We start from the raw sequence: 27,532 nt of genomic DNA, 5'->3' as shown, positions 1-27,532 counted from the left end.
AATTTTTAATGGAATTTATAAAAATATCAAGAATTGATTCAAATAATCAATGCAAACAAGATAACATATAACACAAAATAAAAGGTATAAGGAATAGAAAAACAAACACACGATATATAGTAGTTTAGCGCAACTTGGCCTATGGCTACTCCTCCAAGTTATTACCCTTGAAGTATTTCATTAATTCTTGGTTGACAAAACATAATTAAGCTTTTTTTTTTTTTCACAATATAAATAGTTTCCAATGTGCTATTAACTTTTGTAAGAACTAGAGCTCAATTTTTCTTACTAAAAATTTTTTTTCTAGCCTCAACATGAGTAAAACTTACTCTTTTACAACACAGATTTGTAAGAAGATGAAATTTTAAACTCTCTCAAAAAGTGCATATGAAATTTTTAGCTTGATACAACCAAATACAAATGTATTCAAGAAAATGAATAAAGCAAGTGTAAATGGAAATTAAATAGTTCTAGGATCATAAAAACATACTCGGATTCGATATTCTTATTCTTTGATGATGTTCGATGATTCACGCATCCCAATTATTAATCCATAAAACAATTTGCTTTTAATACTTTTTCTGTATTATGTGATTTCTTAATTAATTTTTCTTTTTCTTTGTAAAGAAAAGGAACCAGAAGAGAGAACATAATTGGAAGTTGTTAACCCTTACAAAAGTTATGTAACTTTTATTCATTAATATTAAGTGGCAGGTAGGAATTCAAACTTTAAAATCTCAATTGCAAAACTTTTATAACTGCCAAGGGTAGTAATGTCATTTTCTTTGTCAGGTTAATTAGATATTTTAACCCTAATGAATCAAGTCTATCTATCATGGGTGGATCAAATCTAATATCTCTCATTCACACATGATGAGAAATCTCATTGAACAAAGTAATTTACACTTGTAAATATGTCGTACAACCTTTCAAGCAATTTGTACTTAGGAGCTAATTTCTATACATCTATTACAAATAACATAGTTGTTTCAATCCAAATAAATTAATAAATTGTTAGTCTTGCAATATCCCAAACTTACTCGATAACACTAACTTCTTTTAGTCCTTCATTTATTATTGTGTTATATTTTTATACATCCATGATCAAGTTTATTCTTCTATATGAGTGACATAATCAGCCGACTAATAGACACATGTAATATATAAGTCATCCTTTTTCTTTTTGAAATTCTTATTTGTAACGTAGTTGTTTTTCTAGTCACGTTCCATAGACCAAATCGTGTGTGGCCATAGGTGTCAAGCGAAGATAGCAATAGTAAAAGTAAACATCAAATAACATCAAATAGTAAAAGAGTACCAATGGATACCAACTTGAGTTAATCCTCATAAAGTCTTACACAGAGAGAGATGAGAGATTCATCTTTTCATTACTTTAAATAGTAATCTTACTTATGCACACATGGTATGAATCATATGCTACAATATGTATCTACTCAAATGTCATTACCAACATTATACAAATCTTAATTTAGTTGTTATACTTAACATCGAACCCAAGTTCTTAATCGTCTCTCCAATCCTACAAATGTTATTATATATTAAGAACTCATATCTAGCATTCACAAGTTATTTGGATGTGGGGAATCTAAACTGGTCATGAAAAAATTCATCTATTCATGACCTCATCTTAATTAATTATCAAAGCGACTTGTCTAATAACAATAGTTCATTTCTTGAGTAACTTCCATCTTTTAAGTGAGCTCTCTTAGCGTTATCAATCTCAAGAAATATGTCTTATCTTTGCAAACTCTTCTTAGTGTCAAAGGTGATTGCTCATGTGAGTGAACCAATCTCAAACTTGTGTGACATTATCATCTTGTTAAGTTTTCAAAATAATGTGTATATAGAAAAACACTAAGAATTCATGCATGAAATTCAAAACATTTCAATGACTAGGACCATTCTTGACTAGAACTAGAATTTGAACCATCCTTATCCATGGCTTATAATTGTTGAAACATGACATTTTAACAATCAATCATTCTTCTACTTTATACCAATCCTGGGGACAAAAGACCTCTTTAGTTTTTTCAATGATCCTTGGAGTGATTTTATCCAAGATAAAGTTCTTACATTGTTTATGATAGCTAACATGCCTCGCACTTCATTGGTTCAGGAAAACAAAAAAAGTTATGGATTTCCTTATGTTGACAACAATGTTTCACTCTTCTGCTAGTTGTAACTCATACAAACAATCCCAAAAGTTTAATACTTTCTTGTCATCTCGAATAATATAGGTAATTATATGAGTCCAATGATTAGGCATCGACATCAAAAGTCCATATGTCTTTTCATTATGAGTTAATGATATGCCCTCAGTTCTCAATTTTAATATCTCTACAGTCATGGTTCAAATGTAAGTGAAGAAGTTGTGCTCCAGATTTATCTTATAGTTTCACCCTATATATGACGAACAAATGGATAATAGTAAATTACACATACATAACTATATAAACAACATATGTTCACATGTTTAGCAATGTATAATTCAAAACCATGATCTAAAAAACACCTATAAGTGTTAGATTCATGCAAAAACAGGTTGTATGGACTCTTGTACTGAATAAAACTGATGGAATTTGAATCTACATAACAATCCGAGTTTCTACAAGTTGTCATGCGCAAACAAAAATTTGCACACCTCTTACATGCCACCACATGCCAGAGAAAAGTTGTTATGCATCCTCACACATCGAAAAAAAGGTCCTCACATACCTTCATGTGTCGAGCCGAATTTTTTTCAATGCAAGTCAAACTTTGATCATTGACGGGTCAAACATTGACTATAAATCGATCAAACATTGACTATTGATAGTCATCCAACCTGTGGGTTAAGATCTAGTTTAGGTTGCCTAGTTCGACTAAGTAGGTTGACCCATTGATCGATGGATTTTGACTAACCTGTTGACCAATGGGTGGGACAATCAGATTTTTCCAACCCAATAGTGCCTTATAACATAGTAAAAACCCTAGAATTTTGCTAACAAAAATTTACTATCTTCCAACCAACAATTGATGGTGATTTGATAAGGCTTTTGAAGCCTATGACTCGAAGATTCAGATTCATGTAATTTTTGGTACAAAAGTTGTTGGAATTCAATGAATTTAATGCATGAATGTCATTATTTTTTAGTGAAAATTTGCTATTGAAATTCGATAAATTTGATACAATCTTGATGCAATCTTTTACCATTAAACATGCATATCATATCTAGAATTCATCCTAACATGATTATAGGCAACAATTATACAAAATTATATGAATTTATATAAAATTGGTCACTTTGCATACCAATTTAATTTTCTAGAATCATGCTTACATCACTAACAGCACAATCAAATATATAACATGGCTCTGATACCAACGTAAGTGGAACTTAAATAGTTTCATGATCATAAAAACATATTTGGATTAGATATTCTTGTTCTCTGATGATGTTCGACAATTCAAGCTCTCGATTATTAATCCATAACACAATTTTCTTTCAATACTCTTTTGTATTATGTGATTTCTTAATTAATTTTTCTTTTTCTTTGCAGAAAAGAGGAAGCAGAAAAGAGAATGTAATTGAAAGTTCTCACCCCTTACAAAAGTTACGTAACTTTTGTTCATTAATATTAAGTGGCAATTGAAAACTCAAATTTTGAAATCCTATTTGCAATTAACTTCTATAACTATCAAGGGCAGTAAAGTCATTTTCTCTGTTAGGTTAATTAGATATTTTAACTCTAATGGATCAGGTTAGTCTATCATGGGTAGATCAAATCCAATAGCAAAGGTTTTGATTAGAGGGATGGATTTGCAAATGAATAGCTTGAGAATGTTTTGCTTTAAAATATATGAAAGTTTTTAGTTGTAAAAGTCATTTCCAATTGGATTTTATGGGTTTAAGGAAAAAGTTACCATTATATACAAAACCAACCATTTTAAATTTTTTAAAAACGCAAAATTTTGTCAACTAAAAATATTCAATCAATCGAATGTGTCGTGGGAATTCTATGGCATCTATATGGCATTAACTATTAGAAATTTTATCACTCGATTCGATTGAATATAAAGAATTCAATTAACAATATTTTTTAAAGTTAAAATACATGGTTTTTAGATAATCCAATAGCCATAATCAGAAAATTTGACTGGTTAATCTGGTTAACTAAATTTTATCATACTTTGTCCCCTAAAATTTTGACACATTTTTTCCTCCTAAAACTTTGAAAAAAGACTATTTAACTCATTTGGAAAACTCCTTCCAAACCAACTTTGAGATATGTAATTTTAGTCTAAGTTTTTGAAATTTAATGAAAATTGACTTAACTCATTAAGTTTAAAAAATAAAATTTTAACCAAAAAAATTGAAAGATATAAAACAAAATTTTAAAAGAGTTTTCACATACAAATAAATATTATAATCAAGATTAATGCTCCAAGATTACAAAAACATCTACTAGACTTGAGATTTTCTTCAAATCTTCAAGAATTCTTCATTTGAATCTTGATTTTGATTTCTATCTTAACACTCCTTCAAGTACATTAGGTAAATTTTTGTAGTCTAAACTTACACTCAAATAAAATCATTAGTTAATATGTTTTTGGACATATTAGTTTTTTACCATCAAAATAAGAGTACAATGACTGCTCGAGTCAACAATATTCCATCTAGAGGTATGTGTTTGGAAAGGAGAGTTACATTTGTAATTTATTGTGATATTCTTTCCCCATTAAAGCCTCTGTTTATGCCTAGAAAAATATCCTTAGAATGGTTGAACTATGATAACGGGATCAATGCATGACCCATGATCATAAGAACTTTTTATGCATATTAGGTAGTTTTTCTTTAAAATGTAAGTAATTTTGATATTATCGTATCCAAAGGCACAAACACTAGTGATGGAGCTATCACAGTGCTGAACAACCTCATTAAAAAGATGATGATAGTTCTCACATGTTAAAGTTATTTGTTAATAGTTTGGTGTATATTATAGACGTGTTCACCAAATAGACCTGTTAAGAGGATTCTATATGGATGGTTGCACTAGTATCTATTAAATATATTCTCTTAGTGGACGGAGGTACATGTGATCTTTAGATTAAAAGTTACTTGACTATTTTGTGCAAAGATCGATATAGTTTGATACTAACCTAACATAGTCTGGTGAAAGGATTTTTGAAATAGTGGTGATTGACCATATTGAGATATAGACAAAAACTATAATGGATAACATAGTTTGAGTAGAGGAGTTGATACCTTAGTTAGGGTCTCTTGATGAATGACAATAAAAAATTAGACCTATAATCATAGTGAGATTAAGTTGATGTTCAATCTAATACGATTAAGTCATCGACAGAAATCAATCTATATTAATCAAGGATTGAAATCAGCAAAAACCACGTAAGGGGAATTATTGACCAAATTTGCTTGCCTTAATAAATCCTCCCAAAGAAGTTTCCTTTCACTAGGGGAGATGGAATCGTAGATAAAGGAAGCAAAGGAGATAATAGAGGAATTAATTTACTAGGAAAAATTAGGTAAATTATATTTTACATTCAAAGAAATAAAAAATTAAATAATATTTTACAAGATATTAACGTATAAAATAAAATAATTTTTTACCAGTTGCCAATGTATTAATTGATATTTTTCATTAGACGTATTCAAGTCACAATATGTGTGAAATCTTAGGTGAAAATCTAATTTTTAGATTTTTTTAAATTTAAATTAGAATTTGGTGACTTTCATTTTAAATATCAAAAATTTTGAATTTTTGGATTTATAAAAATTTCATCTTAACGCCGATACTACTTTCTCATTTATTGTTCAACCTTTATGCAAAAAAATTGGCTTCAATCTATTTCTTTTTCTTTTTTTTTTTCCCTTGAAACTTGCACTGTCATCTAAACGAAAAACTTCATCAAATTGATTGTGCTGGTCTCACTGTGAGGATGATAAGATAATATGTATTTAGATATTGGCGATTGCCCCCTTCATTTCATTCCAAAGGGGTGAAAAGAAAATATTATTAAAAAAAGAAAGAAAGAAAATTCAACACAATTTGTAAACTCCTAAATTAAATTAAACGACATGAGACTGCCTTAGTAGCTAATTTTGAATGGCTTGAGAGCTTTAAGATCGAGTGTTACCCCAACAATAGAGCCAACTCCCGCCACAATAGAAATGAATAGACAAAACACACTCAACAGTCGGCTGAATATCCACTTGCTACTCCACTTTTCTATCTTCTTCTGTGCAATGAACATCTCTATCGGAAAATAAACAGTTAGAGGCCAAAAAATCAATGCTCCAAGAATTCCTAACACATCGTTGAACAATGGTACCAACATTGCAATTACAGTAGTTGTAACTACAAAACATGATCGCCACACTAATCGAAATAAACCAACATTGCAATCATAATGCCTCAAACCTGGGATGCGGATTTTTATTTCCTTTGTTATAAATTTGCTTTCCGGGAAGTTTGTTGATGCCAGTTTCTCTATAAAAGTGAAAATGGGTTGGCAATAGACTTGGTAAGCTCCTAGGAGATGAACCACTACGGCAATGTTAGCAATATCAAGTAACCAAAATGGGTTGTAGAAGGCAAATCCTGTGAGGAGATTGCCAGGAGCCAAGTCTCCAACAGCTGCATAACCCATGCATCCACAAAGCATATAAAACGATGTCGTTACTAAAGTGCTTATTAGGTTGGCTTTTTTCATTGCTGTTGCTTCTGATGGTGGTGGGGATTTGATTGTGTCCTGTCAACCAAATAGCAAGCTGTTTATCAAGTTGTCATCGGAATCTTAAAGGTAGTCTATGATAGTTTTCCTTTTTTTTTTTTTTTTAAATATTTCAAAAAGGTATTCACCTGAATTTCAATGAGGATGAATGAGTAAGAGTAGGAAAAAGCTATATCACCAATAGCTTGAAAGCTCCTCCAAATCTTTTCAGTTTGAGTTATTGCTCCAACAGGTATTCCAGTTAAACTACCCTTGACGATTCCCGTAGCTGTACAGGGGGAGAAGAATTAATTATTGGTAAATTTTGTATTTAGTATTTGAACAAGTAATTAATCCTTCACATACCTGCAACTTTGGCTACAGCTAGGGCGAGTCCAATAGTTGAGTAAGTAAAAGACATAACTGAGGCAACAATTGAGAGCCACCATAACTGATTCAGCCCTGGAATTTGAGACAAGACAATTTCAATGATTCCAAACATTATCATGTATGTGTTGCTTGAAGTGTGGCATGCTTTTTTTCTCCCACTCTTGTGAAAACAATTTGATCGGTGTATAGCCCTGTGCATAAAATTAAATTTGTAAATTTTATATATATGTGTGTGTGTAGCTAGAAACATATCATTTATATATATATATATATATATGTTCATAATTCAGTTGAACTCACATCATGCTAATAGAGGTTGCAATAGTGTAGCCAATGCCAATGCCAAAAAGGTTCACATATTGAAACAATCCACATATCCTGACCTGAAGCCCACCTAAGATACACACACACACACACACACACATATATATATATATATATGTTTACAAGATACTTTTAAGAGATATAATGAATTATGGAATTAATTAAGGTTGAATTTGTACCGAGATTGGATCGGACGGCATCCATGTAAGTGTAGTTTCTCTTGCCATGAATAGGGTCACCGGAGCGATAGCAGTCGGCGAGTAGAGATGCCGTATAATAATTAACCAAGGCAAACATAAGCATCACTGATGGACCAGCGATCCATCCGAGCTGAGCTATTGCCCATGCCAGAGAAAGCACTCCAGAACCAATCACTGCGGTAATTATGTGTGCACTTGTTGTCCAAATTGTGCCTGCAAATATGTTTAATATATGCATACTCCAAAAGAAGCTTCCTTAATTAATTAATAAAACTTACCTGTGCGTTTGGGACGACCATCCTTGTCTAAATCATCAACTTGGTTCGTGGGGCTTTTGACCATAATATGGTCGTTCAACTTGAGAGCGTAGAGAGTGACAATTTGCAAGAGGAAATTATGGTTTTCACATGCATGATATTAACCAAAAAAACTAAAAAGCTATAGAATGCGCTTACCTGCATTTTCTGCCAACCAGTTAGACGTAGGTGCACATGAAATAAGAGTCTCCGTTTGGTATTACCTTATATATATATATAATGGAAGCAAGCAAGCATAAGACTCTTGGAATGCGCAGAAGGTCACATAATTTAATAATATTAATTTAAAATTAAAATTTTGAAATTTCTTTATGATGTAATGTTGATTTTACTTTGTTGGGTTTTATAATTAATTTTGTAAATACAAAATAGGTTGAAAGGTTCAATTGATAGATAATTTTGAGAAAGCAAAGAAATTGAAGAGAGACATTACTCTTGACTTCTTTGACTTTGGCAACTAGTCGACTAAATTTATCATAAAACAGGAACGTGCCTCTCTTATTTCATTAGTTAATCACAATTATTACCCTCTCAAGTTTAGTTTTACTATTCAGGTACTGCAGTTAAAAATAATAAGATTATACTCAGTTAGGGCAAATTTGAGATTTTACAATTGAATAAAAGTATTTAATATTTGTATTTATAAAAATTCGCTAAATTTAAAACAAGTAAAATTCTAATATCTGAAATATAGTACAAGTTTCTATTTTTAGGAATCTTCTAGTTCTGGTTTTGATTTTACAAAATTTTACAGAGTAGTACACAAGACAACCCTACTCAACCTTAATTGTAACAGCTTTAAACAATCTAGAAATAAAATATCATAAATTCTCATATATTTAAACCAAAATAGTTTAAATTTTAATTTTTTTTTTTTTTTAAATCTTGCCCTACAGTACTTGTCTATCCGCCTACCCCACATTGACCTGCCCACTTGCCTACCCCATTTTCACTCATCTACTTTTGGAAAAACCAAAGTATTATGTTTTCCACCAATTCAATTTCAAAAAACCAGAAATTTTTTTATTTTTTATATAAATTTAATGTAAATAAATCATTCATATAATTAAATTAACTACAAAATAACAATAAAAACCACTACTTACAAACTAACAAAGTAAGATTCATTACTGTATAAAAAAATCTTAAAAATTCATTTTCAAATCTTCAAACAAAATATCAAATAATATGATGAAATGCTATTTGGTTCGATTAAGATGAAATTGATGCATAATTTCTTTGATTTTGAATTAATTTTTAGATGAGAATATGAATGAAAATAAGTTTAAGAGATTAGGTTTCTATGGTTAGGAATGAGGATAAAACGGGTATTAAGTTTGTATTTTGGATATATACATACATACATACATACATACATGCACGGATATTAATTAAGATAGACATAAAAATTGTCGGTTAAATATTTTTAGGCAAACTTTCAATGAATTTATCTTTTTTAAACAAATTTATTTTTATTTCAATAATACCTCTCTTTATTAATTACCTCCTTATTTAGTATGATTTTTCATCGGCAATTTTTTCTTCTAAGACTCATGCATCATCATATTGATAATAAATTTGGTAACTTATGAATCGAATATTCATAAACTTATTTGTAAAAGAATGATTTTTGGTGTGATTGTTGATATATATAAATTAAAATGAAAAAATAGACATAACTGTAAAGAGTGTGAGTGCGAGTGTGAAAAGTATGAAGAGTACATGTGAGTGCGAAAAATACGAATGCACTTTTCATACTCATGTTTTAATAATATAAATATTTATATAAAATATATTTTTATATAAATATTATATTATATATATATATATATATATATATATATATATATATATAAAATGTAATACCTTTAGGTACGTTCCATGAGTATTTTATTATATATATAAAATATTATAATATATATATATAATATTATAATATATATATATATATATATTATATTATATAAATATTTTATTTTATATATATAATATTATAATATATATATATATAATATAATATAATATTTATATTAAAACATAAGTGTTAGAAGTGCATTTGCAATTTTTGCGCCCGCACTCTTTACACTTATATCCATCTTTTCCTTCTAATATGTACATATCATAAAATTGGACTAGATTAGTATAATCAGTTTGACCATTTTGACTATTCAGTTAGGTTATAAACTCTCTTTACGCTTTGAGCTGGGATGAGTTGTGGTTAAGCCTATCACCAAAGCTAAATGCAACTGAATTAAAGTGGGTCAAATTTAGTATTTAATGATTAAATAAGAAAAATTTCTTCAAATATTATTTGGAATATTTATTTAAATAATTTATTGATTCAACTATCGGTTAACCATCAGTTGAGTTGATTTAAATCGATTCTTTCATTGAATCAATTTTTTATTGGAGTGGCATTTGCTTTTACTAATAAACAACCCACCCCACTAACAAAAGGGAACACAGAGTGTTGATGGATGGGTAAGAATTTCTGATTTCCTGAATATATTATAGGCAAGGAGGCTACATACATCTCAAAAAAAAACTTCCATCACCTTTACTTAAAAATTAATTAATTAATAAAAAGTAAAACTAGTATCTGATTCCCTCGTTATTTTCATTGTTTTTTTTTTGTTTTTTAAGTGGGAACGTAGCAGCATCTTTGATTTCAATGGACTCTCTATAATATTTGAAAGAACAAATTCTGTCATTAACTGAGTAAAATAATATCTATTAAATGTTTTTGGTTAACCTGTATCTTTTTAATATAAAAAAAAAAAATAGGGTTTTTTTTATTTTATCAAAATGTTTCACCATACAAATGTTCGATTTGAATGCAATGTTGATTTGAAATCCCTTCAAATATACATTTATTTGTAAGATTGTTAGAATAATAATTAAATTACATGAAACTAAATTATAAGTTAGTTTTTATAAAAATATACCTACCTCTTATACTGTACATATGTGACCAAATATTTTATTTTTGCAGATTACAAAATATGAAAATAAACTATGAATTACTTTATGTCAAAGCCAGGGTGTACATAATTGGCATAATGAAAACTCCAGTTAAACAAAGAACATTTATGGTCTTCAATTAGCAAAACTCAAGTTGAGAGTGTAAATTTATCAACTTAAATTTCTCAACACCACAACTCAATTTAGATATTTAAACTCCTCTATCTTCCATTTCACCAAACATTCTACCACCCATAACTGAATGGTTTTTACAATATTTTTATTGTCCAATCATCTGCAATCCGTACACCAGGTTTTCGGATGGTTACGACTGCAGGACTCGGTCCCCCTTCAAGTCGAAGTGGTGCACGCTCAATTTCAGTCTTCTGGTTTGCTGGTTCAATCATAACACCCTTGGATGCCCCACGATATCCAAGTAGAATAATCCTCTCAATGATGCAATTCGAGTTAAACTGGGATTTCACAGCAGTTGGAGCTATGTTTACAGACGTAAGTTGGCCCTCTGAGAATATAAAACGACGATGGATAAAGGCACCTTGCAGAAATTCAAAACTCTTTCCATCATCAACATACAGTTCACCTTCAGCAGCTTGAGAACTGTTTAAAGCCACCACCTATTTCAACACATAAATGCAAGAGTAAATCAATTGGATGAAATGTAATCGAAGCTTCACTATAATTATTAACAAGAGTGGCCAGAAGAATAAGAACCATTTAACTGGGCATTATGCTTTTACTCGGTTGTCAACCAAAGGGTAGTACTAATCCAATAATATTATCAAACAGGTAAAGAATAGTGCCTCCATATAACAGTAAAAAAAGTAGACAAGGGTCCTAGGAGTGGACCCTGCAACTTCGACTGCTAGAGAAATGTTGAACATTATGGTAATATAAGACCCACATAATTCAATTCTATTTTACAGATATTTATAGATGTCAATGCTCAAAAAAAGAGAAAACTGCTAAGGTGAACATATTATATACCAAATCAGCAATGAACAGGGCTTATTTGTGCAGTCTTTATGAGCTCTACTAATAACATATAAGAGAAGCAAAATGTTAACCAACTGGGAACTAAAAAAGAACAATGTCAATATCAAATATTCACAAACTCAGCACACAACAGAGATGAGCAGCCAAATAGAAAACAGATCCAACAAATTTATAATGCCAAAGAGACGCAAACACTGTTCACTGAGAGGTAGAATTGCTCATCAAAAATGGTAGCTTGCTTGCTCAGAATAAAATGCGGATAGCATTTTGCATATATTAAGAACAAATCCAAGAAATTTTTTATATTGATCGCTTAGAATTAAAGCTGGACTCATCACTAGATCTACAATCATAAATTCTGAACAATGTCTGGCAAAACAATCAGAAGGTATTGGCATAGACTGCATCCTTCAATGAACTGACTCCAGTTGAAGTATGATATTCTGGTCAACTGTTATTGCAGTAACATGTTCAAATATTGGAGCAACTATTATTCCAAAATCACCCTTAAACAAACACATGAACAGCTGCCGTCGTACTTCAATTATCTTCATAGTTAAATAGTAACCAAATGAATACTGACATAGTATGGTACTTTCTACTACCATGCCAATACAGAATATAAATGTCCAAGTTGAATAATTGGAAATCTTTTCAACATAAGCAATCCTGTCAATATAATAGCTTAAGATTTTTATCTTCCAAACTGGTACACTGGCAATACAATCCTCTCTTTCAAATAAGGATTTTAGTACCTGAATCACAGGCAATAACTTTCTATAGATTGGTGACCTATTTAAAATAAGAAACGTTCTGTAGATTTTTAACATAAAACAAGTAAATGCTAATTTTTTTTTTTTTTTTTTCCAAAAAAGAAAGAATAGCACATCTAAAAACTAGAGACAATACAATATGATGCTCAAAATTAAGACATTCAGGTGATTTGGGTATTGAAGCACATTCATAAAGGGTCATAGTGGCATCAACTACTTACCAAGGTGAAAGGATCATTAACCATCTGAGTGGAACTTCGACGAAACCGGTCTCTCCTCGGTATAATAGTTCCAGCCCGTTGGAAAGCAGGAATATACTCTTCTGAAACCCCCAATTTATGGGTTATTCCTCCTTTAACTGCAGTTCCAGTTCTCATAGAATACCAAGATTCTTTCCCCGGCAAATATACCGATGTATGCTTAGCTCGCTGGTTCAAGAAATAATATAGTGCTTCAGTTTGTGCACCTTAAGAGAAGAAAATAAGAAATAAAAAATAAATGGAATACGAGGGTGAGAAAGAACAAAAAGTCCAGCCACTGGAGTACCTCAGTGTAGATTCCTTGCACCAAAAGTGCATTTCCAACCATGAAAGCCTCATCATTTTTAAAAGTCATTTCATCAGATGGGAATTCCATCCACAATGGACGCACAACAGGAATACCAGTAGCGTTTGCCTCTCTGAATAAGGTGTAGAAATATGGGAGCAACGTGTAACGGATATGTATGGCTTCTCTGATAAGTTCTGTATTCCGCTCTCTGTAATGACATAACATAATTCAGAAAACCATAGATAACAGAACTTGAAAGAGTGGATTTACAGTTGAAGGATGCAAGATCACAATATGGTTAACTTATGCTGGCATGCAACAGATGCTACATCAGAATTAAAGCACCTACAAGGCTATAATCAAATACATACCATTAGCTCTGGCCAACACAATTAACGAGGGTGCAGTAACTGCATCTAAAGACTGTAACACAACATGATTAAGAAAAGAGTACACTATTATGAAAACACCAAGTTGCCTGCACAATGCAAACCAGCACAACACCCAAAAGCATTAACATCCTAAAAACTGAAAAAAATCTGAACCCTGCTGTCCAGAAAGTCCTATCATATCAAATCGAATTTGTGTTAACCCAGTCAGGAACATAAACATGATAAAAAAGTAACTATAAAAATCAGTTTTTTGCAGAAGCACATTGTGACCTCGTGTTACAGAATAACTGCAAGTAATATAAAGTACGTGGACTAAAAGATTACAGAGGTAGAATAAAAGGAGCAAGAGTTGATTTTGTTTTCCACTTAATTTCAAAATGATAAATACGAATTGTAAATGAAGGATGGAGGGAGTTATATAATGTTGCACTTCCACCCTTATCAAATGGGTTTTAGCCACATCTTGTGAAATGTGTCACCAGGTGACATCCTTAAGAACGTGTGGCAAGATGAAAATTCATATAATGTGACATCTGCACCTTCTTAAAATAAAGGCTTAGCCACATTTCATGACATGTGTCACAAAGGCGGCTTTCTTAATGATGTGGCAGTATGGTGGAGATCCAACTTTTCCAATACTCCCCCTTAGATATCCACCATATTTACTAGATAATTATATTAATGTTACTAAAGAAAAACCTAGTGAGATGAAAACTTTGGTTAAAAAACATAATTATTTCATGATTTTGTAGTGGTGAAAGACATATGGGATCAGAAATCAATCATTATTCACGAAATATTCTTCTTGTAGTGGTCAGTGATATTATCAACAATAATAATTTTGAACCACACACTATATTGATGAGTGTCATCATGACATGATTGGTCTAAACGGAAAAAAGTAATTCAAGCATAACGAGTTTCACTAATATTTAGGACCATTATTCAAATACCTGAAGATGTAAAATCATTTGAATATAAATGGGTATTTACAAGGAAAAGAAATGAAAAATATTTAAACTATGTACACAAACTTTTGAATACACAATTGGATATATAAATGATGTGTCATCATATAAAATCACATGATGACACATCATCTATATACTCAATTGTAGACTCAAAAGTGTCTGCACATGGATTGCTCAATGAAAAATATAAAACTGTCAAATATAAAGCAAGGCTAGTATAGTAGCCTAAGGTTTTTCCCAAAAATTTGACATAGATTTTGATGAAACGCAAATAGGTAATATAACTAAGAAATAACACATAAATTTGAAAAGAAAAAATCTTCACCTTTAAAGAGAAACTAATGCTATTACTTTTTGGCCAACTAACTAACCAAGACTCTAGAACTTTTGGTGTCAGGTTTGAATCTCATAAATGCGCAAATGTAAATTCACATATCAGTAGATAAGAAAGCAAACACCAACTTGATATCTTACCCAAATAGCCAAGGCTCTCGTCTTTTGGTATCATGATGGGCATGCCCCCTGAAGAAAGGGTAGTAAGCACCAAGTTGATACCAACGAACTAATAACTCAGTATCAGGGTTGCCAAAAAACCCTCCAACATCAGCACCTACAGAAGCACATCAATTATGATCACATCTAAAGGAGAAATAGAAATGTAAAATAATTAAATTAGAGTAGATATGGCTTACCAGAGAATGTAATTCCGGTTAGACCAAGAGTTAGAATCATTGGAACAGAAACCCTGAGCTGATCCCAGTTTGCTGTATTATCTCCCGTCCAAACAGCTCCATACTTTTGACTTCCAGCAAAGAATGCTCTGGACAAAACAAAAGGTCTGTCCTTTCCATGTTCACGCTTGACAAGCCCATCAGATGTAGCCATATGGAAGTAATACCCATAAGCATTATGTAATTCTCGATGTTCCACACTCCCAAGATGTAAAGCATCTCTTGGCATTGTTAACTGATTACAGGAAAACAGCTTAGTTAATTTGTGCCTTTATGATATTTAAAAATCTTTCATATATTAACGTGTCAGCATAATACAGTATTCACTTTCCTAAACTATGCACCACTTTTCAACAAGAAATTTTAATAAAGGATGCAATTTTAACAGAATAAAATAAATGTAGAAGTAGACTTCTAAAACAAGAACTATTAACATCTTAGACTAGCAAGGAGCCCTCTGCCACTCAGAACTAGTATGTAGTTATATGAACAACTTGCTTCTTCACCATGTTAGGACACAAAATAAATTGATGATATTTGAAACAAAAAATTAAGGACAAAGTCCCATTTAATAAAAAAATTAAAAAATGTAAAGCACATCTGGTAAACATTTTCATAAAAGACAACTTATTGACAAGAAAATGATATGTGACACTGTTAGGTACCTGGACACCTTATCAATTGCCTTGAATACATGATATACACTCTTTTACAAAATGACATGTATAGTTTATTAAAAACCAGAAACCACCCAATTAAGTAGTTCATGATTTATTTTGCACTTCATATGGGTTATAAAATTCTATTAAAAAAATCTGTATTTGAATTTCATGATGCAAATATCCGATAGTCTTATAACCTACCACCTCTTAAAGACAACTAATAAGTAGACTATTTCAGCCTGCATAATCAAGAATGCAAAGGCAAAACCTAAATCCATCCATTGTTAAGGTATCTACATAAAGAAGATGAATAGCATATTTAGACCTAAGATTAAAATGGCACCTTATCCCCATAATCCAGCAAACACAAATCCACCTATTTAACCCAACTAATTCAACATTAACCTTTCATAACTATACAGTCGGTGAACTAAAGATAAAAGCAAGGTAATAAAATAATTACAGAAAAAGATGCAAAGTGCACTACCTCAGGGCCATTAAAGACAGAAGGCTCATTCATGTCATTCCAAATGTACAGTGAAGCTGTCGAACCAACATAATTCTCATACGAGAATTTATCACTCCACCACCACCGAATCACTGGATTCAGCATATCCAAATATGAAGATGAGCCAGGCCAGCACCATCCATCATAATCCTTCTCTGTAGCATCCTTAACATAATACCCTTTCTGGGTTGCCTCCTTGTGCAACCAATATGAATCATCCCGCTTGATATGTGGATCTACAATTGTTACCATATGTCGACCCTTGGCCGCCAACTTCCTCTGCATCTCTTCTGGATTAGGGAACAACACCCTATCCCAGGTAAAGTACCTTTTCCCATCTGTGTGTTCAATATCAAGCCACAAAACATCATATGGGATATCATGTTCATCAAACTTTGAATCCACTTGTGCCACATCCTCTTCATCCCTATAATTCCATCTACATTGATGATATGCAATAGCAAACAACTGTGGCATTGCTGGCTTGCCCGTTACACTTACATATTGCCTCACAACATCTTTGGGACCGGGACCTACAAAAAAGAAAGCGTCTACAATCCCAGCCTCACTCATCCAAAATGTGTCAATTGTCTTTTGCTTCGAAGGTAGCAAAATACCACTCTCCGCGTTCCAACCCTCCCCCAGGACATCAATCTGCATTTCAGCAGCATTCAACCAAAAAAACCCTGAAGTTTGACCGGATTTTCCATGCGACAACATAAAGGGAATTGACCCATAAAGCCCGAACGGTGAATCATGAACAAACTCAAACACATCCAAATTAAACAACCTATAAGGCTCAGATTCTTCCACATTAGGCCCTCTAGTCGGTCTCAAAACAAAGCTAGTAGCATGTTCAGAAATACCATAAACAAAATCAGAATCATAAAAAGACACATCGAAACTAATAGATTGCGGACCGTACGGTCTCGTATCAGTGTGTCCTCTAAACCTCTCTTCCCATTCCTCACCCTCATCTTTCACTCTCAATTGCTCAAAATCAAACAAACCATGAGAATTCAACGAGAGTACACGCGAATTATCTCCTTTACGCCTCACATAAACCTCGAACGGATCGTGGCGAACGACAGCCTCATAGCCATCAGATAAGTACACCACCGATGACGGCCCCCCATCACCGTCAGTCGATTCCGTCGAAAGCCTCTGAAGATAGAGTTTCTTGGACTCAAACTCAGGGAGAACAACATCAGTGACTTCGAAACGTTTCTTGGGCGGGTTTAAAGTAGGGTCCTCGTCGATCTTGAGACGCGCGACGCCGTCTTGGTAGACAGACAGAGAGAGAATCAACGGCTTTATTTGGCCATCAGTTGCATTCTTGGGGAGAAGCTTGGCAGTCAAATCACCGTTAGAGATGGCCACTTGATAGGCGACAAGCGAAGAGAAACCAGGCTGACGGGATCTGGCGCGTTTGCAGAAAGGGGTCTGGTTGCAGTTTCGGAACTCTTCTTTTTTCCAGGAGAGGACGAGTGGAGTTTGGTAAGTGATAAAAAGAAGTAGAACAAGAGAAACGAAATTAAGAGTTGTCATTTTTCATGGAGATACAATGGTGCAACAAAGAAGAACAGAAAAAGCCCTAGAAATGGAGATCAATGGGTGCCAAGTGCGAATAGACTGCGCTATTGACCATGGTTTCAATACCCGAACCGGGTTGACCGGACTGAGGGCTCGGGGCCGGGTCAAACCGGCTTCAAAGTAGCTGGCTAACAAGTAGCATGGTTTTAAAGGCCAAATGTTCATTTCCCACCTAAGTTTTAATTCGATCTCAAAACGTACTCGCAATAATCGAAAAATCTAAACATTCATCTATAATCTAACTATTATTAAATTTTTCTATTAGAATCAAAGCTAAAATCATTATTTTATTGTTAATATTAAAAATTAAAATTTATTATATTTTCCTTTATAAGTTTTAAAAGTTAACAATTTCACCCCTATCTAAATTTTAAACTTTGAAAAATTATTTTCCCCCCTAATTTTATCTTTTTCCAACTTTTGCTACCCACTAGAACTTTCAAAAACAATAGTTTTATCTCACTTTTAAATTTCATTTTCTAACATCCCTTCTAGCATCCTCTTTGGTATATTTTTTTATCTGAGTCGACGATAAATGCTAGTGCGATGAAAAGACTCTCCATCATAAGTATCTTCATTGCATGATGCCACAAAGAGACATCTCTTCGTCGCACGGTACGACAAAGAGACATTTCTTTGTAGCACAATAGTGCGATGAAGAGATCTTCATCTCTTTGTCGCATGACATTTTCCCGCCAACTCAAGGGAAGGATGAGGTTAGAAAGGATATCGAAAGTTGATGTTTAAGAATGGGGGTGAAACTATTTTTTTTGAAAGTTTTAGGGGGTGACTATAGTTTGAAAAAATGGAAACCATAGGTTTGGGGGGAAAATGTTACTTTTCAAAGTTTAAAAATTTTTAAATATGGATAAAATTGTTAGTTTTTAAAAAGTAAGGGGGAAAAAAATTTTTTTAGGCCAAAGGACTATTTCCCACCCAAAGTATGTTGTTTTCTCAAGTATTCCCCCTTTAACTTTGAAAATCTCAAATACCTACCATGATTGGTTAAAATTAACAGTAGTATGGATAAAATCATTATTTTATCTATAATATTAAAAATAAACTGAAAAATAATTTTCTTTTGCTCCCCTAAACTTTGAAAACTATAAGGTTTCTCCTAACTAAAGTTTTAAAAAATGATAGTTTCCCCATAAAGTTAGTTTCTAGATATCTGATGTCAAATCCGTTAACATTGCAGGTTGTCTCTCCTTTTTGAAGCTTCCTCTCCCTCTAGCAATCTCTCTTCACCCATTTGGACTCCCATTCGACATCAATCTTCATCTAGAAGACGAAGAGTTTCATCTTCTCTAACAAAGTTCTTTGTTTTCTAGACAAAGATCGACGTTGATCGAATGTCTAAATGGGTAGAGAGAGACTACTAGAGGGAGAGAAAACTTTAGGAGGGATAGACAGTTGACAATGGCACCAGAGATCTGAAAACTAAACCCTACGAGGAAATTATCATTTTTTAAAACTTAGGTTAGAAGGGAAATTTTTAGTTTTTAAAGTTTATGGGAGAAAAAAGATAAATTTTTAAGGAGTTAGGGTTCAGTTAACTTTAACTACTCATGGGTAGATATTTAGGATTTTCAAAGTTAAAAAGGGGATATTAGGAAAATAGCATATTATAGGTGGGAAATAGTCTTTTGGCCTTAATTTTATATCTTTTTAATATTAACAATAAAATAATGATTTTACTCTTACATCTAACAGAAAAATTTAATAGCAATTAAGTAATCAGTAAATGTTTGGGTTTTTCAATTGCAACAAATATTTTTTTGAGGTTTAACTAAAACTTGAGTGGAAAATAATTTTTTGCCTTGGTTTTAAATTATAATGGCAGACATGAAATTTCAACATCCTTAAACATTCAATAAAGAGCAATGTTACGTTTGTGTATGTACGTGTGTATTTATATATACATAATTTAAATATATAGATAATATATCATTATATAAATATATATTATTTTATTATTAATTCAAAATATTTAATCATATAATGATATATCATTTATATATAATTTATTAATAAAAAGAAAATGATTGGCATAAAGTTTATGCAGGTGTAAAAAATGAAATCATTAACATTCCAAATCCATTAATAGGAAATTCATTAATGTATTATCAAATTATCAAAATACTATTAAACAAAAATTACAATTATAACTAATCAACCAGTTGCACTAATCTCATCTATCAAATTCAAGAATGTCACATATATTCATCTGAGAGCTCTTCACCTTCAACAGTAGACCCATAAATGAAGCTTAGGAGAGTCAAGATTAAAATAATACAAAAAGATATAAAATCAGAATAAGGCAAGTTAATTAATTAGCCTAAACTTGATGGGTCAAAAAGAATTTGCTCAAACTGATTTGATGTAAACAAAAATGTCATATTTCCCCTGTGAAGACAAAAATGGCCTTTAAAAAAAAAACAAAGAAAACAACATGTTTTCGTTCCCTAGCCACATGAAAACATGTATTCAACTGCACAAATTTGCAGAAACACTAGTTGAATTTCCCAGGCAATTTTCTTGACTTTTCTGATGACCAAAATAGATGAAAAGGTTAGTAAAATAATTTTTATCATATTTTTATGCATTTTAGTGTAAGATTTAGTAGCTTGAATGCATTATTTGGGTGTTTAGACTTGAGGTTTCAATTTGAAATATTTGATAAAATTGTTTGATTTGTTAGTGTTTTGACTTAATTTTCTTAGGGTTTTTATGTTAGAGTAAGTATAGAGTTGATTATTGATGAAATGACATTTGATAAAATAAAGTTTTTGTTAGAAATTTCCTGATGTGGGCTAACATTAATTATAGTTTTGGTTTTATAAAATCGGGTAATTAAATAGTTTAATGCCAGTTTACAGATAGACTTGAGTGATCAATAAATATATGTCTAATACACTTAAAAGTTATTAGTCTAGGTAGACGGTTTAGTGTGGGGCTTCGGTTATTAGACCTTTAATAGGAGGGTCAAGATAATTTCTTATAAACAGACTAGGTCCCTACTCTAAAACCTAATTTTGATAAGTTTACCCATTCAAAGCCATCATAGGGAGGTTTCTGGAGTGAAAGACCTATCATAACAAATATTCAAGTTTCAAGTGCAATTCTGAAGATCTTTGGTTTCAGAATTATGGCTTAAACAGGTTTTTCTATAACCCCAATTATTAATTTTATGTTCAATTTAATATAAAGAATTAAGTATTCTATATTCTATGCATGATTGTATTAAATTATTATTCGAATTAAAGTTTACATGTGGTATCAGAGTGAATCTCACAAATTAGAGGATGAACTATGATTTAGAAAATATATCTACCCAAAGGTGATATTATTTTCAAACATCATATGTTCTAAAAGTCCTCATAAAGTTGTTACCCTATCAAGAAGAGGATAAACTGTGATCTAGAAAATATATCTACCTAAAGGTGATTTATTTTTGAATATCATATGTTCTAAAGGTCCTCATAAAGTTTATATATATAACCCTGTGTTTGGGACCTTAATTGCATGTCATTTTCTTTGCCCAAAGGTGAGTCAATGATGATGCTAAGAAATCCCTGTAAGGTGTAGCTTATCAAGTTTCATTATTCATTTTAAAGCTACTTTAATTGATCATTGCTCATGTTTTAATTTGTTACATTATCTTCTTTTAGTCTCCATTTCTGTGAACAATATCAATACTACTGTTGAGGTCCTGACTGGAAGTAATTACAAGCAATGGAAGCAAGATATTGAGTTTGTTATGGCTATGGGTGATTGGGATATGACACTTGTTCAAAATAAGCTAACTGATACTACTGATAAGAGTATCATTGAAGAGAAAGATTTGTTTGCTAAGTGGGAGAGGTCGAATCGTTTATACATGATGGCTATGAAAAAGACTGTGGCTGAACATCTTCTTAGTGGATTACCAGTTGATAGGACTGCCAAGGAATTTTTCATTGCTGTAGGGAAACAATTTCAGATCTCTAACAATGTTGAGGCTTCATTTCTTATTACTAAGCTGATTAGTATGAGATACACAGAATCTGGGGGTGTTAAGGACTATATATTGAAGCTTGTTCACATTCAAGATAAACTGAAGAATCATAAGATCTCCTTACATAATAAGTTTGTTGTTCATCATGCCCTAGCTACCCTACCTCAAACATTTTCTTAGCTCAAAATAGCTTATAATACCACAGAGGGAACTTGGAGCTTGGATAGTCTAATTACTAAATGTGTTACTGAGAAGTGTAAGATCCAGAGGGAAAAGAATGATGTGGTTCTTTTTGTTTCTCATTCTAAAGATGATCATGGTAAGAAAAAATATAAGAAAGGCAAGTTTAATCCTACTGCTCCTAAAAATGATTGGAATAAAAGGCATGGTCAAGGCCAGAAAAATTCAAATGCAACAGAGGAGAAAGATCCTGGTAAGTTCTTCTTTTGCAAGAAGAAAGGTCATATGAAGAATAATTGCATGAAATATAAGTCTTGGTTAGAAAAGAGAGGTAACCCACTAAGTCTTGTGTGTTTTGAATCTAATTTTGTTGATATATCTCCAAATTCTTAGTGGCTTGATAGTAGAGTAACTATGCATGTTGCTTTTACTTTACAGGGGTTCAAAAGCAAAAGGAGACCAAGTAAGGCTAAGAGAACACTTAGAGTTGGAAACTATACAGAAGTTGAAGTTGAATATATAAGAGTTGTTTGCCTTAGGTTGAAAAGTGGTTTTGAGTTAGTTTTAAATAATACATTCTATGTACCTTCATTTAGAAGGGATTTGATTTCAGTTTCGACTTTGGATAAGGTTGGATTTTGCTTTAAGTTTGAAAAATCTTTAGTTGAATTATTTTTAAATTCTAAAATTGTTGGTGAATGTGTTATCGACAATGGATTATATTGTGTGTGTCTAGCTCTAGCCAATACTCTAACTTCTATGAATGTTGAAAAGAATGTGCGGAAAAGATCCTTGATTGATGAAAAATCCTTTCTATTGTGGCATAAAAGGCTTGGGCATATCTCTAAAGAGAGGATTGAAAGACTGATAAGAGATAATATTCTTCCCTCATTAAATTCTAATGATCAAGAAGTTTGTGTTGATTGTATCAATTGGAAATTAACCAAAACTAAAAAGAAGGAGGTAACTCATAATTCAGATTTATTGGAAGTGATACATACTGATATTAGTGGGCCCTACTCTACTACAATTTGTGGTTGTCAATATTTTATCACTTTTATTGACGACTTCTCTCATTATGGTTTTCTCTATTTGATTAAATAGAAGTCTGATGCCTTGGAGAAATTTAAAGTCTTTAAAACTGAAGTGGAAAAACAATTAGGAAAAGTTGTTAAGGTAGTTAGATCTAACCAAGGAGGTGAGTACTATAGAAGACATAGAGATTCAGGCTAACATATGGGTCTGTTCGCCAAGTAATTACAAGAATGTGGTATAGTTGCTCAATATACCATGCCTTGGAGTCCTGATCAAAATAATGTGGCTGAAAGGCGTAACTGCACACTTATAGATGTGGTAAGGAGCATGATGAGTAAGACTAACTTGCCTAAATATCTTTGGGGATAGTCAATCAAAACAGCCTTATACATTCTAAATAGAGTTCCCAGTAAATCAGTTTCTAAAACACCTTTTAAGTTATGGGTTGGTAGAAAGCCCAACCTTAACCATTTTCGAGTTTGGGGTTGTCCTGCTGAGGTTAGGATTTATAATCCTACTGAGAAAAAGCTTGATCCTCACTCCATCAGGTGTTACTTTATTGGATACCCATCTCATTCTAAGGGATACAAGTTCTACTGTCCTTCTCATGGCACAAGGATAATTGAGTCTCAAACTGCTAAGTTCCTTGAGCTTGATGCTCATGATGCTCCAGTACCTGCTAAAATTCCTACTATTGTTGGTTTCCTTACTAAGGCTTATAGAGAAGTTGTCATATTCCCCCTGCTTCCTTCATTTGGGATTAATGATTCTATCCAAAAAGAAACAACTAAAGCTCAAGATACCTCAATACCAATTGAAATTCCTAAAAATATAATTCAAGATCTTGTAGCTGAGGTACCTCTTAGGAGATCATCAAGACAAATAAGGGCTGCTATTTCAGATATATATATTTATTTGGCTGAAAATAAGTATGATATTGGAGATATGACTAATCTAGTTTCATTTCCTAAAGCAATTAAAAGCTCAAGTGGAGACATATGGATGAAAGCTATGGAAGATAAGATGCAATCCATGAAAGAAAATAAGGTTTGGGATCTTGTAGAGCTACCTGAAGGTTTTAAGTCTATTGGTTGTAAATGGGTTTTTAAAACTAGAAGAGATCTTAAGGGAAAGATAGACAAATTCAAAGCAAGATTGGTTACAAAAGGGTTTACTCAGAGATAAGGGGTTGACTTCAATGAGACATTTTCACCTGTATCCTCAAAGGATTCGTTTAGAATCATAATGGCCTTAGTAGCACATTTTGATTTGGAACTTCATCAGATGGATATAAAGACAACTTTTCTCAATGGCAATCTTGATGAGGAGGTGTATATGAAACAAACAGATGGTTTTATGATTGATGGGACTTAAAAAGTCTATCTATGTTTTAAAATAGGCCTCTCGACAATGGTATCTTAAGTTTGATAAGGTTGTGACCTCACATGGCTTCATTGAAAATAAGTTTGATCAGTGTGTGTATATGAAGATCAGTGGGAGTAGTTTTATTTTCTTAGTACTCTATGTTGATGACATCTTACTCGCAAGCAGTGATCGCAGTATGCTTTTTGAGACCAAACAGTTCATGTCTAGAGCTTTTGACATGAAAGATCTTGGGGAAGCTTCCTTTGTTCTTGGCATTGAAATCCACCAAGATAGAAATCACGGTTTACTCGGCTTATCTCAAAAGGTATATATTGAGCGTGTTCTTAAAAGATTTCAGATGCAAGATTGTAGAGTTGGTGACGTACCTGTTATAAAAAGAGATAGGTTTAGTATTAAGCAGTGTCCTCAAAATGATATTGAAAGGGCATTCATGAAGGATAAACCATATGCTAGTATGATTGGGAGTTTGATGTATGCCCAAGTGTGCATGAGACCTAACATAGCTTTTGTCGTTAATGTTCTTGGTCGATATGTTGCTGATCCTGGTTCTGATCATTGGGTAGCAGTAAAGAAAATCTTAAGATATTTACAGAGGACTAAAGATTTCATGCTTGTGTATAGAAGAATGGAAACTCTTAAAGTGGTGAGATATTCTGACTCAGACTTCAGTAGATGTCCTAATGACTTCGAATCCACTTCAGGGTACATCTTCATGCTTACAGGAGGGGCCATATCCTAGAAAAGTGTCAAGCAAACATTAATAGCATCTTCAACCATGTATGCAGAGTTTATTGCTTGCTATAGGGCATCTACCCATGCTATATGGTTGAAGAATTATATTTTTGAGCTTCGAGTGGTTGACTCCATTTCTAGGCTGTTTGTGATCTACTATGATAATTATGCAACTGTGTTCTTTTGTAAGAACAATAAAGTCAGTAGCAAGTCAAAGCATATTAAGCTAAAATATCTTACAATCAAGGACCTTGTAAAGAAAGGAGACATCGTGGTGGAACATATTAGTACAGATGCAATGTTGGTCGATCCCCTAACCAAAGGACTCAGACCTATTGTTTTTAAAAGTCATGTGATGAATATGGGTGTGTTAGAATCTTTGATGTCTTAGGTTAGTGGGAGTCTTAAAGTAATTTCTGGTTATTTTCTGCTTGATTTTATAACATTGTTTCATTGGGTGATTTATTATAGTTATGAGTTTGCAAAACTTGTTATAAGGATGCTTGATTATATATTTATTTGTGTATGGACATATGTGCATGTATAAGGTTAAGGTACAACATGTGTCTCAACATAAAGTTTCCCTTGAGGATGACAGTTGTATAAGTATGTTTCATATAGACTTCATTGGAACATACAGGCTTCATAGAAAGCAAAGAGATTTCTCTTATTTCTTTTGAAACATAAAGGTTAGAGAGGAATCATAAAGAGGACTGACAAAGATATAGCATAGATTATGATCACCTTGTTGGGTGTTGTTCTGCCACACTCCCAGACTTGATCTGTGTTGATTTGATTATTAGTAACTCTAATCAAGGACGATTTCATGTCAATATAGTACATAAATAATGTCTTGGTTTGTTATTGATACTCATATCAACTAGATTGTTTATTATAGTATAATTTATCTTTGGACTATTATGTTTTACAAAATAATGGCCACTTAAAGTTAAAATCGTTAATTACCCGAGAATCAAAATTGTTTTCTTTTCTTAAAATAAAATAAAATAAAATAATTAATGTTACACAAGTGGGAGAATATTAGAAATTTTCTGATGTGGGCTAACATTAATTATAGTTTTGGTTTTATAAAATCGGGTAATTAAATAGTCAAATACCAGTTTACAGATAGGCTTGAGTGATCAATAAAGATATGTCCCATATACTTAAAAGTTATTAGTCTAGGTAGACGGTTTAGTGTGAGCTTTCAGTTATTGGACCTTTAATGAGAGGGTCTAGATAATTTCTTATAAATAGGCTAGGTCCCCACTCCAAAACCTAATTTTGATATGCTTACCCATTCAAAGCCGTCATAGGGAGATTTTTGGAATGGAAGACCTGTCATAACAAATCTTCAAGTTTCAGGTGGAATTCTGAATATCTTTGGTTTCAGAAATATGGCTCAAACAGGTTTTTCTATAACCCCAATTATTAATTTTATGTTCAATTTAATATAAAGAATTCAGTATTCTATATTCTATGCATGATTGTATTAAATTATTATTCGAATTAAAGTTTACAATTTTGGGAGGTGAAATCTCACCACACGAATTTGGCTCTGACTACGTGAAGTTTTTGTTCACAATATGAATTTGTGTGGTAAGATTTCTTGGAGATAAGAAGGTTTTGTGCATTTTTCAAACTACCTAGACCACATAAATTAGTATGGTTGGGGCCACAGTGTGAGTTTTTAAATAGTGACACACGAGTCCAATGTGTGATGGGGTAAAAGTATAAATTTGTAAAATAGGTTGACACGTGAATTCGTGTGGTAAGGGAAAAATTATGATTTTTTAAAGTTTTCCCACCATACGAATTTGTGTGGTAGGGGGTTGGGGGCATAATGATATTTTCAAATTATGAGTGTTTTTTTAACATGTAAAATTCAATTTTGGAGTCCATTTTTCTGAATAATACATTTATTTTAAGATTTGACTCATTTTTAAAATAACATTAATATAACTGTAGTTTAATTTTTGTACAAAGACTTCCACAAAAAAGAAAAAAGGATAATAAAAAAGTGAAATGAAATTTATTATCGAAAAACACTTCAAGGCTCAAGTTACTACGTGTAGGTATAG

At 32.2% G+C, this 27,532-nt stretch overlaps 2 protein-coding genes across 2 annotated transcripts; both read right to left on the bottom strand.

The window, feature by feature from the left end:
- Positions 1–6,071: 6,071 nt before the first annotated feature.
- LOC123199623 (amino acid permease 3-like) lies at positions 6,072–7,992 on the bottom strand. The gene is made up of 6 exons (XM_044614652.1): positions 7,929–7,992; positions 7,630–7,863; positions 7,427–7,520; positions 7,103–7,317; positions 6,886–7,025; positions 6,072–6,775 (listed from the first exon to the last, which is right to left on the bottom strand). The coding sequence occupies exons 1-6, from the start codon at positions 7,990–7,992 to the stop codon at positions 6,113–6,115; spliced, it is 1,410 nt and encodes a 469-aa protein (XP_044470587.1). The 3' UTR covers positions 6,072–6,112.
- Positions 7,993–11,039: 3,047 nt separating this feature from the next.
- Positions 11,040–18,154, bottom strand: LOC123199165 (probable glucan 1,3-alpha-glucosidase). The gene is made up of 6 exons (XM_044614046.1): positions 16,508–18,154; positions 15,320–15,593; positions 15,102–15,237; positions 13,262–13,472; positions 12,937–13,143; positions 11,040–11,563 (listed from the first exon to the last, which is right to left on the bottom strand). The coding sequence occupies exons 1-6, from the start codon at positions 18,074–18,076 to the stop codon at positions 11,198–11,200; spliced, it is 2,763 nt and encodes a 920-aa protein (XP_044469981.1). The 5' UTR covers positions 18,077–18,154; the 3' UTR covers positions 11,040–11,197.
- Positions 18,155–27,532: the final 9,378 nt, after the last annotated feature.

The sequence above is a fragment of the Mangifera indica genome, chromosome 16, assembly GCF_011075055.1.
Source record: "Mangifera indica cultivar Alphonso chromosome 16, CATAS_Mindica_2.1, whole genome shotgun sequence".
Taxonomy (NCBI): Eukaryota; Viridiplantae; Streptophyta; class Magnoliopsida; order Sapindales; family Anacardiaceae; genus Mangifera; species Mangifera indica.
This window is presented reverse-complemented; position numbering and strand designations above follow the sequence as displayed.